Source organism: Squalius cephalus (assembly GCF_949319135.1).
Source record: "Squalius cephalus genome assembly, chromosome: 7".
Lineage (NCBI taxonomy): Eukaryota > Metazoa > Chordata > Actinopteri > Cypriniformes > Leuciscidae > Squalius > Squalius cephalus.
The window spans coordinates 32,858,424-32,873,382 of record NC_137128.1 but is presented as its reverse complement, the minus strand read 5'-3'; the positions used below and the strand labels follow the sequence as shown (position 1 = coordinate 32,873,382).

The window sequence follows — 14,959 nt, the reverse complement described above, 5'->3', positions numbered from 1 at the left end:
AAATCATCATATTAGAATGATTTCTGAGGGATCATGTGACACTGAAGACTGGAATAATGATGGCTAATAAAAAATGGCTGATATTTACTAAAATACAGTGGGTTTTAAACTGTACATTACACATAGGAAATCTTGGGATTAATTTAACCCTGGATATAAATGAAGTTTTAGAATTTTTAAAAATGAACAAAGACATTTTTCAATTCAGTTTTTTCATTCAAAATTTTATGTTAATCAATAAAAAAATACCACTAAAGAAAAAACGTATTACTTTTTTTCCCGTATGGATTAAAACTTCAATGGCACTATCTGAATATTGGCAGATGATTATTTGGCCAGAGCTTATTTACCATTACTATATAGAAGCTAAAGCAATTTTATTACCATATTAACTGTGTATTTCAATATAGACATGAAACAATATTCTGATGGAAAAAGCCTGCATTTCAGGTGTAGCATTACACTGTGTTTCAATATTTGTTTCTGCAGGAACTCACAGCGTTTTATGAGGTCAAAGAGGCATACTGTACAAAGCCTTTAAATCCATCTTGAACTGATGCATGTAATTATGAGAAAGGAGGACTACAGAGAGCTGAACTTCATTTCCACATGACGAGTGATCACTGATATCAACAGTAACAAAATGCCCAACAGGAGCATATGGAAAATCTGGCCTTGGATTAATTTCCTCTTACTTCAATTACAAATAGCCAGGGCTTTTTTGCAAAAGCAATTAAATCCTGCCAATACCATACAATGCCAATACTTCTCTGTGATCTCACTAGTGAAATAAGGAGGGTGTTTTTGGAGTTCAAAGGGGTCAGGAGTCAATAATGGGCCAGTGAAAAAGGGAGTATGGGCGTAGGGGTACAAGTCAAGTGTGTCCTAAGGGCACCATATCCTCAAGTGTAGCGTGTTTCGGCATGAAGACCATCTATCAGATACAAAGGCAATGACTAAATCAAATCTCATGGGTCACATTATGGTCAGTGACATTCCAGAGTGGACTCATCCCTAACTGTAAGTAATGTATGACAGGAAAGTGTTCAGGAACAAATGTAAAAACAATAAAACATGACGATACAAAGAAAGCAAATTTACTCAAACCTTCTGTACTAAGGGCCCAAAATTAACTTTTTTTGCCAATTGTCAGTGATTTAGTTTAATTTAAAAAATATATTTTTATTGGCCATTAAACTATTTTTTGTCAACAAAATGTTATATATATAAAATTTACGAATAACAAAAAAAAAAAAAAAAATTATATATCCAAATATATTGTTATATATTTCTATGTATTATATTTGTATTATATATTATAAATATTAGTGCATTTTTGACATGACCCAATTCATGGTGTAAAAAAAAAAGTTCAGACAGATCATGATTTTGTTTCTCATATTTTGATATTGGTGGCATAATGACAAATTGCTGTTGTTTCACATTTGTAAGTCGCTTTGGATAAAAACGTCTGCTAACTGCATAAATGTAAATAATGATAGAAATATTCACAAAAACTTTGATTAAATAATGCTGTTATGATGCTTACTTTAGAAGACACTTTTGCTCCTTGTTTTGAATCGCTTGTCAATTACACCATGAACGTCAGATTATCATTCTTACAATTTGGCAATTGCATTATTTATTAAAAAAGTTATCATCCTGTAAAAACTAGAGTTTCCCGCCAGTCGCCAAAGCCAACTTTGTACTTTGCGAGTGTTAGTTTATAATCCTGTCCCATTCGAAATCGTGTCAGGCTTCTCGTGCGTCCCCTCCCTCGGGGACAACAGCGAGAGATGGACACAACGTCCTGGTGACATCCATTGACACCGAAGAACCGGTGCTCTAATTTGCTGAGACGGAGCACTTTGCCCCCCTTCAAGCCGCTCCCGGCCCTTCAATTTACTCTCTAAAGCAGGAATGTAAAGTTTCAACTTCAAAGTAAACAGTGATAAATGGACTACAAACACAGGCCGTGGTTAAGCTTTTAGAGTGTAAATTTGGTGTTTAACATCTCATCCAGATGAAGACTTCTCTAAGACGGGGCAATGAAGTTGAGAGTGAGTTCTAAGAATTTTCAGTTTGAAAAAGAAAGCCAAGAAGAGAAGAAAGAGAGAAAATTAGGGGATGGAGGGGAAAAAACAAGCAGACTGAAAGGTGGGGGGTGTATGAACAGACAAGTAGGAATAACCAAACAAAAAGACTAATCCAGTTACTGGATAACCCTTCCCCCATGTAAAGAAAAGAAGACAAAGGGGTTTTGTGAAGTAGAACTTGAAGAGGGTGGGTTAGAGATAGAGGGGGAGCACTGGCCCATGCCTCAGATCTAAAGATAGGACCCTGACATCCACACACACACACACACACACGGCTGAGGCTTCTCCGGTGGGACGGTGCTTCATTCAAGAGGCTTAAGGAGAGTGCAGCCATTCAAGACATTCCTTAATCGGCTATACCTTTTTACTTTAATAAGCTCCTTGGTGGAGTTCCCTTCATCCTTACACTGATCTCAAATTTGCTGAAGACAATTCTATGCGGTTTTACGATTGAAGCAGAAGCTACGTACAAAGCGAGGAGGAGTTCAGTGGTCGTTTTAAGATAAAAAATAATCTCTGATATTCATGCAGTCATAATCAAAGCAGGACGATGAAGTTAATCGACTTTCAAGATTCTCCGATTGTGAGTTTCCCAGACAGATAACGGCCAACTCGGCTGAATGTGGACAATGTGCTTATGCGCATATTACAAATAAATCAGCGCTTGATCTTAATTTGAATGTAAACAAGAGCACAGATACTGTAACAAGAAACAAGATACTGTATGTACTTGCTAAACAATGAATCACTGAGGATCAAAGAAGTATTCCAAAGAATTTCATTTAAAAAAAAACAATCAATTAAAATATAAAAAAATAAATATTTATTTACTTAACCCTAAAATACTTCAAAATATGTTCTGATCACATAGCAAAAGTTGCGAGCTATAATTTATTCTCTCTTAAAAAGCAATTATCTCAGCAGTGACTTCAGCAGTTTAGGGTGTAAAATAATAAATGGAAATGAAACCAAGATAAGAGTGCAGTACAGCAGACGTGATCCTATGGACTGTAGAAATGTGTGAGTGCATCTTCTGATAAGAGTGCTGAACTGACTTGTAAATGAACAATGGTCAATCACTATCTTAGCATTTCTCTAGAGTTTGGACTACCACACCAGCCCTGCAAACTAGCATTCTGGCCAATTATCCAACACAAAGGCAGGAGGAATGTCACAACAAAGTGCAGAATTTGCTTTGTTATTCCTCAGGAGGAGATCGTGTTTGGACAGGGGAGACAAAAGGAAGTGACTGCGGAGACGTTTTTTTCTGGGTTCCGGAAACCAAAGTGACATTTGGTCAACAGAGTGTGCACGAGAAATCTTTACAAGACCTGCTTTGAAAAGCAAGGTTAGAAATCCTATATATAAATATTTAATTTTAATAGAATATTCTGAATGCACAACATAGGTGGGTCATCTTCTTTACTAATAAAGCAGCTCTTAACATTAAGGGCCGTGTAAACAAAAGCTAAATTGAGTTAAATGCTATGTGACGTTTTACTGATTCATGGGTTGGAATCAGAGGCCTTTCCTTACCGGATAGATGCCAAGACTCCACCTGTCCATCTGACTCTATATTGTGACTTATTTTCTCTCATAATCTATTTCTGGATGCAATAAACTCTTCCTTTGACAGGTAAGTGTTGCTGAACAAAATGATCTTGTGATGAATGAGTTTTGTGCAAGGTTGGCATGACAAATAATCTGAAAGGAATGTGTGAAGGAACTGTCTAAAATCTGACTCATGCAATGCACTGTGAGGTCATGAAATAGTCTTGAAATCCAGCCTGCACTGAAGGGCAAAAAAGTTGGTAAGCCACATAAACTGGTACATAATTCATACGGTTCTCTCATTGTGAAAAAGAAATGAAAACCATCTCTAAAATTGATTACAATAAAATGATCGGAATAAAAGCCAAATAGTTCAAGAGTCAAACAATAAACTAGTCATGGTTTGCCAAATGACATTCCTTTTCTCACATGGAGTAAACTGCCAGAAGATCGTTTGTTTAATATTCTGTCAAAAAGGGTTGAGTTAGTTTTCCAGGCACTTCGGGAAAACACAGGACACAGGAAACCATAGGACCTAAGATACGACGGACTAAAACAACTATTTGCCCAACCACAAGAGGAAAAAAGCACTATGATGTTGTTTCTAGAACATGATATTTCCCAGCATAACATACTAATGGAGGATTTCCCAGAAGGGAAAATGTGATGAAAACCCAGTGAATTCCCTACCATATTAATCTTATATTGAACCCTTAGCCAATTTTAATATCAGCTTTGTGCGAATACATTTATTGAAGTACTGATGAATGGCTTGGGAATTAAATTTGCATTAATTAAGAATTTGTGAAAATGTGGACTACTGTACCAACATGTCCAAGAAAATCATATCTACATTTATGTGCATTTCCATTGAGGTAATTAACAAGCACAATCTTACACTAGTTATAACCAGACGACAATGTGTAAGAAAATGCCATTTTATCAGGAAAAAACAGTGTCATATTTCCCAAATAAATTAGGGTAATAGGCAATTATCTATAGGTTTGTCAAATAGGTTTTGCTTAAATTTGTACAACTGGATTTAACTTTTACTCCAATTTCATGTCACATTTACTGGTGTTCATACTTACATTCTGAAAACAAAGGTATGTTACATTGTTGTGTGTAATCGAACTCACTGACTGTAACAAATCAACTTCAACATTTTCTTTATTGTACAATGTACATTATGTATACACTGGAAAAAGAACAGTTTGTCTCCAAAAGCAGGAAGCAAGGGTTTCTCTCTCCGACTGTAAACCTCATATTTTACTCTACTTTCAAATCATGCTTCACTGTAAAGGCATGTGCTACCACCGATGCCTGAGGGAGGGTATTTTCATAAAGTATGAACCAGCTGTGAAGCATACACTGCCAGCTCTTTCAAGCACCCGAGTATGATGGTGCTGGAAGAACTAAAGAACAATAAATACACTAAGTTTTTCCCCATTGTGTTGGGACAACATTTCTCTTCCCATCTGGCTTGTGAAGCTCTGTTTATGTGTGAAAACAGCTGTATTTGGCAACTGACAATCTGCAAGGAAGCAGAGAGATCAGATTCACACTTCAATACCTGGATGCAGCGCTTTGAAGCTTCTGAAGAACGCTTTGTCAGAAATAACAGTGAAGAGCCTGACATTGGATATGTTTTTGAAGAGCATGTTTTAAGTTGAGGTATCAGTAAACTACACAGCTGCTTTGTGTCCTATTTGTGGGAAATTTAAAGTTAAATATTGTCTAAACTTGAATGAATGAATGATTCCAATTATATAGCGATGTGCAAAATACTACCCAATGGTGAAATGACATATGTAATTGTAAAATAAATGCTAGATGAACTGGCTGATATGTGGCATATGAGGTCATATAAGAGCTCTGATATTACTTTTTTTCCTGCAACTTCACAACAGGTTGCAATGCTGGCATCAACCCAAAGGCCATCTGTTACACGTCTTGTTCATGGGAGTATTTTTCTGCTTCTGATATTCTGTGAATGACAGGATTGGGGAATAACCACCACACAGTCTTATTCCACTCATACATTAGCACATGTTTGAGCTGTCACATTCTCAGCATGAACTACATTTCCATACAAGTCTAGACTACAGATCAAACGAAGAAGAGGCAAAACAATGACACTGCATGATAGATTCAGACAATATAGCGCCTGGCAGAAAGGAAACAAAGTCTTCTGCAAACATATGCCGTCACTGGACTGGAGGTTAATGCATGTTATCACCTGTAAAGACTTAAATAGGGTGGCATTAGTGCCTGCTACTTGCCCAATCAAAGACATTTGAGAAGAGCTAATCCAAACAAGATGAACGCTGCTTGCAGGTGGAGCTGAGAGCATTGAGGGCACTGAGCCTCAAGGTATTGAAAGACCAAGGACAAATAATGTACATCCAGTGTGTGCGTAAAAAGGTACGAAATAAATACAGGGAAGTCAACTGTGGGAAAGTTTCAATTCCTTCTTGAACACACACACATCAAAGCAGCAGAACTACAAGTCTTTCACTAAGTCTTTCCTCTCTGTATGGGAAAAACAAACAAACAAAAGAGGCGTACAGATTTTCCATAGGCACCATTTTAGTTGAGATTACTAATTGTTTTACATTTCCGGTACCGTTCGATATTGAACACCACTCAAAGAATTCCACTCTTTTTACATTTTAAATATTTTGCCGTCATCTAGCATTCACTTAAAGTTAATCTGCAAAACTCAAAGAATTTAATAACACTGTTAAATGTAGATATTCATTTGTAAAATCTGCTAAATATTAGGTTACTTTTCACACTGTACAAACATTCTAATGATGTGATACCTAAATTCCCTCAAATCGTTTAAAAAGGTTTATTTTAGTTTTGGATTTAAATTTATTTAGACAAAATAGTACAGTATTTTATTTCGGTCAATAAAAAGTCTTCCAATCACAATGAATATTTTACATTGCAAACATACGCATTACGTAAAAAAATGATCAAATCAATAAATAACTGCGGTGCGTAAAACTATATAAACGTACCATAGTACGATGCATAGTTGGAGAAATTAACCAACTAGTCAAGACATAGTTGGCTAACAATGCTTTTGGGAATCGCACCCTCTGGTTAGCGGTCAAAAAACAAAAAACAATTGGTTATAATCATTTGCCTAAATTTTTTGTTTTACAGAAAACTGTTTAATTTGAATAAAATAATCAGCATGATCTACAATCATTGCGTGGATACCCACTATATCAACGTAGTGGAATTTACAGAATTCACTTCATCCCAAAGATTAATATGTTCTCAAATATTTTGAAGGATCTCTCTTAATTTGGGAAATTCTCTGTAAAAACTATTCAACTTTTTTTTAACTTTTTTTACTTTTCTCAAGCAGCTAACTCAAAGAATCAGCACAGTGGCATGTAGAAAGTATCACCCATCATGAGGACAGGCTGATTTATGCCAAACTAGCGTTAAATCTCCAGAGCTTAACTTTTAACGGGGTCCAGTCATTTGTTACAAGCACTAATCATTGATGGCAAGGGCAGCAAACAGTGCCCCCCCCCCCCCCCCCCCCCCCCCCCCCCCCCCCCCCCCCCCCCCCGAGGGCTTGTTCCACTATTTGGCAGTCAAACGGGCCCACAGGACAACGCTCTCTTAAGTGACACCATAACCACAGCTCCCCGTCTGACGGGTCCAATGGCTGGCACCACAGACCCAGTGTGGGATCTTTCATTACACTTCTGCACAATCTGGAAAGGACTAGTGGCTCACAATGGCTTTATCACCAGGAAATGAGGGAGATTCAGCACTTTGTCCATCCTGGGTGGTCCGAATCACAAATCCTGCCCCTGGCTATACAATTAGAGCCACCAAATAGTCCAAGTCATTGCCTTCTAAGAGTGGTGGCATTGTAAATGTGGAAACATCATATTAGCTTGGATTGAATTTACTATAGTGATAGAATTCCAAACAAATTCAACATCAATAGCCAAATTTGTCTCTAAGGAGAAAAGCAGCAACAGGCCCGATGACAACATGAATAAAACAAAATCGTGCAGTTACATGAACAGCTCGACTACAAAGGTTTCATAAACACAAGTTTCCCACACTGAGATCATACCTTCCAGAGAATAACAATAGGTTCAAACCAGATAGTGCGCTCTTCTTTCCAACCCCCTACACTCAGATTGGTATAATTTGGACCATCTGGTCCTTCAGAAATGACAAGTTCTTTGATGGAGTTTGGGAAAAAAAGTGCCTCTAAGGGATGAGAGACGAGGACCCCAGAGCCCAGGAAACATTCTGCTGTTCAGTTTCCCACACTGCTAACACTCATCGTCTCCTCTCATTTGAGAAATCGAGAGAGAGAGAGAGAGAGAGAGAGAGAGAGAGAGAGAGAGAGAGAGAGAGAGAGAGAGAGAGAGAGAGAGAGAGAGAGAGAGAGAGAGAGGAGAGAGAGAGAGAGAGAGAGAGATAGAGAGAGAGAGAGAGAGAGAGAGAGAGAGAGAGAGAGAGAGAGAGAGAGAGAGAGAGGATGAGACTGGAAAAAGACAAAGAGAGGAGGAAAACAAGAACTGAGGACAAGTTCTTCTCCCAAGAATTTGGCTCTTGTCAAGTAAAACCAGGGTCAAACTACTTAACATACTGTAAATGCGCATTAGCTCCAAGTAAAACAAGCTTTTTCCAGGCACATAAATAATCATCTACACAAAAATCTTAAAGGAAGTCAGCATTAAAAGGGCCACATTGTATTCCAGATAGAGTGTTCCAGAATTTTCCCAGATTTAAACAATTAGGAGGCAGATGTTCGACCAGCTCTTTCCCAGAAAACAGAAGTGAAAACAAGGACAGCTCCTGATACAGCACACATGAGGACAGCATATGAATTCAGTGCAGTTACAAACTCAAAGTATATGAAATTGAAAATAAATGACACAGGCATTGAAAACAATCTGATGCAGAGTAAAATGCAAGTCACGGACTGACAGTTTGCAGTAAGCACTGTGGACTTCTTTCTATCAGTGAGGGAGGAAATAGGGCACGATAAAGGCCATTCACAAGCTCAAGTTAATGAATCACTGACTGCTGCAGTTTATCAGATGAAAGGAAATTCTCACCCTCCACAAATGCTCCCAATGGTGTTTTGGAGAAAAACTTCATCTCAAATGCACTTTGCCAATTCAAGTTTTGAAGATAAACTTGCAACTGGAACTGGAAGTAACAGACTAGTACAATGAGTTCTCTTAAAAACATACACCTTTGACAAAAACTTCTGACCATGATCACACTCTACAATACATTTTTCAACCTCCTTAGATGTCTACAGAGCCTTTAGAGGGTTTTTTCGAATTTATGAACAAATGGCTATTATAAAAATTAAAAAAGAATCACGAAATTCTATAGCTCCCTAGTCATTGTTTTAGTCTTGATCCTTAAATATAACATTGAAGCCTATTCCAATTCAGGAAAAAACAATGTCCTTACAGAAAAATTATCTGACATTTCTAGCAAGGTATGTGTGGCGAGCAGGACGAGGCTGAGGGCCGTGGGAGAACGGCGCGAGGCCGGTGGCGTGATTGCTGATGTGCGACACCTGCGCGACGCACCGGTCTCGTATCTCTCGCGGAGGAACGACGACGGTGAAGGATGAGAGAGGCCAGGTCTGGATTTTATTTGATGTTTTGTTTCTGTTTTATCTGTCTTTACTTTCGTTTTGTATCTGTTTATTTATTTATTAAAATCTGTTGATTGTTCGCCGGTTCCCGCCTCCTTCTTCCCATAACATCGAACATTGCTACAGTATGATTAAATTTGTGTCTGAAATCCCTCTAGGCTCCGTCTGACAAGTAGACCAATTTAAAACAAGCAGCATCAACTATCTTCCATTAACCTGACCTGACCATTCTTCTATCTATTTGCCTGTACAAGTACAGATACATGTCTTCAAGGTCTTCATTAGCCAGTGTCTGGATGATGATTCACATTTCTTATTCTCATCACATTCTTGGAGCGTGACAGGACAGCCAGAACTGGTTAATAAAGTACGAGTGTGGGACATACAGAAGTGTTCAATAGTAAATCTACCCTCCTCATCTCTCCTCGCCCCCCTGACTCTGCTAGACCCGGCCAAATCTCCATGCTCTCACAGGACTCAGCAGTGTCAAGTTAAGACATGCCTGTTTCCGCCTCGAACATCCCAAACTAAGGCAGAATAAACATAAAAGCCATCAAAGGCAAAGCACATAAAATAAAAGCTTATGGCTGGGACCCGGACTTCTTGGGGGTTCCCACCTACAGAGTCACTTTAAAAAGAGAGAGGGAGAGGGAGAGAGAGAGAGAGAGAGAGAGAGAGAGAGAACAAAAACATGTAAATCAACAATCGTGTATCTCCTCTGAGATTTGAGCTTCAGTTCTCGGTAAGACATGTACATTTACATTTAGCAGACATTTTTATCCAAGCAACTTACAAATAAGCGAGGTGGAAAGCAGAGGTGCAGATACACTTCAGCTCATCAAAGTCGACCGATTACAGATTTATGTATCTGTCACTATCCACATATTTTTAAGCAAATTTTGGGATACTGCGTAAACATGATGCATGGAAATATGGCCCAAATTGCATATAAAAATATATACATTTCTACATGCATAACCCCCCCCCCCCCCACACTTTGCCTCAATTTAGTCAATTTCTTCACTTAATTTCAGCACATAATTAAGATGAAAAGCATCAAATATTATATGACTGTCAGTTTCACACTGTTTTAATGACACGATTCAAATGGAAAATGCCTAAATTAACAAGAACTATAAAGTGAATTAGAAGAAAAGGCATCTGACTGAACTGGCCCGTTATAGTCCACATGCTAACAAATGGCTGCTAATTAGCCAAGTGTCTGAGAGGAACATTAAAAGCAAAATCACTTCCTCTTCCATTATCTAAATGCAAATGTATTGACACGCTGATTACAGCTCATTAGACATGCTTATTACTTACATTTGGTTATAGGCCTACTGATATAGCAGCATCTACCTGGGAATGAAATGATACAGAGGCCATGGCTTGCTGGCACTCTACTAATTGGTTATGTTAGTGCTCTTTTCCCACAGTCAGAACAACCTCCTCCTGCAACCCAATCGTTTTGCTTAGGCTGGCAGAAATTCAATGATTCGCGTAATGCGTACAACTTCACTGCCTAGTAGAGAGGCCACTCCATGCCAAGTCTAACAGAGGGTCTATATTGTCTAAAACAGTATAAAACCAGATTCTCAACCCAGAGTATCTCATGTGAGCTTCATAGGTAAGCTTTCTCCATGACAGCAATCAGAACTGTAAGAGATTGTGGTTTAGGGCTGTCACTCACGATTAATCGTCGATTATTTTGATGATTAATCGAATAATCGGATATTTTTTGTGGTAATAAATAATGGCCGGGTTATTGTTGCTATTACACATACAGCATGACCCTTGTTTAGTATTGACCAAAAATTTATTTCAAATATCCACTTAATCTTTAATATTTATGATAGAAATGCTACAGCCACTGTAATTTCTTGGACAAGGAACATGTGGACATTAAAACTGGAAAACTCAGAGCGAGGGTTTAAACTTTTAATTTTGAAATTGTGATGAATAACAGTTCCCATATTTAGAAACATTGATGTATTCTCCTGTGTTGGAGACACATTATGCATTCCCAAATGCACGTTATTGGAAACCCACACAAACAGAACATGCGGAGACGGAGACTGAGTCTGTGTGGAGCAGCATTTACTGTGAACGGAGACGTTCTGAGACAGAAGAAACCTGCATGCATTGCAAATAAATAGTAGTAGATAGTGTCGCGCTTCGCCCTGAAACCCGAAGCGCATATTTTTTAAACTGAATCACAGCCTTTATGATTTGATAATAGCACTATGCTATATTATTTTAAATGGTTTTAATTCTTATAATTTGGATAATCTGGCAGGGGTCAGAATTCAATGCCAGTCAATCAACACATGTGCAAAATGCAATTTAAAACAATTTAATCAAGGAATTGTGACAGCACTATTGTGGTTAGACAATCAAACTTGAGTCTTTTTCAAGAGATAATGCACCTTCCTAAATGACATGCAGTAGGCTATATGATAACAGTAAAATACAGGAAAAAAGTCATTTTGAACAATGTCAATTAGAAACATGCAGATTTTTACAGCCTAAAGCTATCAAATACTATCACTATTTCAATGCATTTCTGAAGCAGGATCAGGTGATCTCAAATGACTGTTATAATGCAGAAAACAACAATTGCCAGATGTTTCACATCTGAGCTGATCACGAATCTGGTTTACTATAACTTATTTATTAGACAGTAATAAATATTTATGAGACACTAGCATCTATTGTTAGTTACTGTCTCACTACAATTGCTTTTGGTCACTACTGTAGGGCCCCATTTTTTAACATTAATGTATTAGATAACTAAACTAACAATAAACAATCTTTTTACAGCATGTATTAATCTTAATTAACAGGTAGCCTACAACTTTTAATATTAAATATATTAGTAAAATTTGATTTAAAAATTCTGCAGAAGCACTGTCCATTGTTAGTTCAAATAAAGAGACCTTACTGATAGTGTTGTTGTTTTTTAAAGAAAAATCTTACTAGTAAGATTAAAAACACACACCAGTGTCTAATAAAAAGGCAGCCTACTAGTGTATATTCATTTAATATTACAAGTGTCAAATGAATAAAGAGGCTACTAAACAATGGATAGTTACTTTACTAGCAACAATTGAATAGCCAGAAATGAATAGTTAATATCTGAATCTTAGACCTCATAGATTTCAATGGGGGGAAAATGCAATTTGTTACCAGTCACATTGAAGTAGCCTAGTTATTTATCAATATCCATATCGACCAGTAGCAAAGGGAAAAAAATCTCCAAAGTAAGTTATAGTACGCTATGAATGCATACTAGCGACTAATATAATGAATAGTAGGCTATACTAGATGCTAGTCACTCACAAAAATCAGATGGTTAACTTTAAGCAACACATGTTAAATGGACTTGTCATAACTTTAGAACAACTCCCAGAACGGCTCAGGGAAACAAACATTTTGTAACGCGATTTGACGAGGATGCAAGAGAAAGCAGCTTACCCAGGTGAAGGGTCAGGTTGATAACGTTCGGGTACTGGATGCCCGCTAACATAGTCTGACTTTGCCACCAGGTGGTATCCGCTTGGTTGTTGTAATCGGTGAGATAAACAGCGCTGTGGTGCTGTCTGGGGTCCCCGGCATCGCAAATGTGGCATGATTTAGTGACTCCTGTAACCCCGGTCTGTACACAGTATTCTTCAGGCGGCGAACCGCAAGTGTTGGTGGACACCACGGTTACATTGAAAGCGGCGTTAACAAACTCTGGCATGCAGCGCTGAGGCCGATTGGACTCGTCTATACATTCATCCATCGCTCCATGACTACACGCTGCCCACAAAGTCCATAATAACAAATAACTAAAAAGCGACATTGTGTCCTTTAGTTTATGCGACCTCACGTAGTTACCGTCACTGTCTTGATCCCTTAAAATCCTCGCAGTCTTTAAAAAGTTTGCGGTAACTCGCCAGCTACCGAGTTTGTGTTTTAATAAATAAACTCATGCGGAAAATGGTGGTAATCGCTTCACCTCCAGAAAAGCAATAGTTGTGGCTTAATCTCCTCGCGACTTCTCTCTTGCAGACCTTCACTTTATTGGTGCTTAGTAACCACCGCCATGGAAAAAAAAAAACTTTTGGAGAAATGGAACTATATCCGACTACACCCTGGCAGCTAGTGCGCAAGTCAAAGTACTTCCAAAAAAAAAATCCCTACGTCTACTTCCGCCTGAAGGATGCTTTGATGGACCGCCGACCCGCTAAACAAGGCAAGTCCGAATGGACAGGGAGACATGCGTGGGCGTGGCGAAAGGGCTATGGGCGTGGCTTTGCACTTTCACAATTGGTCAGTTTTGCCAGTCATGTTCAGGAGTGGTTGGGGACAGAATTTCATAGGCTACCTCACAGATTCTCATGGGAGCGATGAACTGACCACTAACTACCCGTAGCTTACATTTTTTTAACAAATATGTGTGTTAAACCAAGGCTTAAAAAAATATCGTTCAAATAAGATGGTGAGACCTTTCTAAACTTTTATTCATTAAAACACTTTTCTGAGATGTCCACCTTCACATTTATCTTGTGTTATCTTCAAAGACATACTTTCTGGATGAATCCCCCATGCTATGAATAACTAGGGGATGATAGCTGTTGCTTGCTGAGAGCAGTGGAGTCAAAGAGCAAGGTTATATATACCAGGCAAGGGTGTATCCGAAAACTTTAAATAGCTGAGTGTTACGTTTTGTGGGCTGTTTATTAATATTTTACCAGCATTGTTTCAAAGATGTAATAGAGAACCAACTAAAAGTTCCTCCCACACCCATTCAATCAATGTTTAGATTAATCCTTCATACAGACTTCAAGCAAAAATAAAATCGTTGTTTTCTCAGATAGGCCTATGTGCATTTTAAGAAAGCAAATGCCTTATATTGATTGTAAATAAGAAAGACTGATGAAAATTTCAAACATTTCAAATTTATGTTAGGCTATATATTGCCTTTGTGATTTTTTTTATGCAGATAAGCATAGGTCCTAACCACTGTATGCATATTCAAAGGCTTCACAGAACTAACTACGGTAGGCTACACAAAGCCTACTGCCCAGTAAAACTAAATAAATTGCTGTTTGGATTTAAATAGGCAAATGCTTAAGAGTCTATGATTGGATCTTTATTGCAGTGACAATTATGTTTCTATCACAGTTCTTCTAACCCTAATTGATGGAGTGTGTACCAAAAATGGATGCCCCTCTTGATGGAAATAAATGTTGTGATGTTATTTCCATCAAGAGGTGCATCAATTTTTGGCCAAGATCTTGTAATGACAATGGAAGAGTCGAGCACTCTGTAAAGTCTACTCCAGCACACCCCAAAGACTGTCAATGAAATTAAGGTCTGACTCAAGAGGTGTCAATTCATGTCTAAAAATAATTCTTCATGCTCCCTCACAACCATTCTGTGAAAATTTGAGCCTGGTGCATCTTGACATCGCCATCCTGGATTATGGCCATGATGTGTCTTCCTATGTTTGCTTAAGAAATGAAAATCTACACACTCCATAGGGTTAGAGGAACTGTTGGCAAACATATAACATGCTAGAAACATAATAACAGCAACTTTTTCTTTCTTGACTGGGCAGTAATAAAATCATCATAAAAATAAATAGGACTTAATAAATAAC

General features: G+C 38.0%; 1 protein-coding gene across 1 annotated transcript in view; it reads right to left on the bottom strand.

The window, feature by feature from the left end:
* lamc1 (laminin, gamma 1) overlaps positions 1-13,542 on the bottom strand; it is a 53,276-nt gene extending 39,734 nt beyond the window's left edge. The window contains exon 1 of the mRNA XM_079877374.1: positions 12,787-13,542. Coding sequence (XP_079733500.1) covers positions 12,787-13,156 — 370 coding nt within the window. The 5' untranslated portion in view covers positions 13,157-13,542. The remainder of the gene's footprint in view (positions 1-12,786) is intronic.
* Between the last annotated feature and the right edge of the window lie 1,417 nt (positions 13,543-14,959).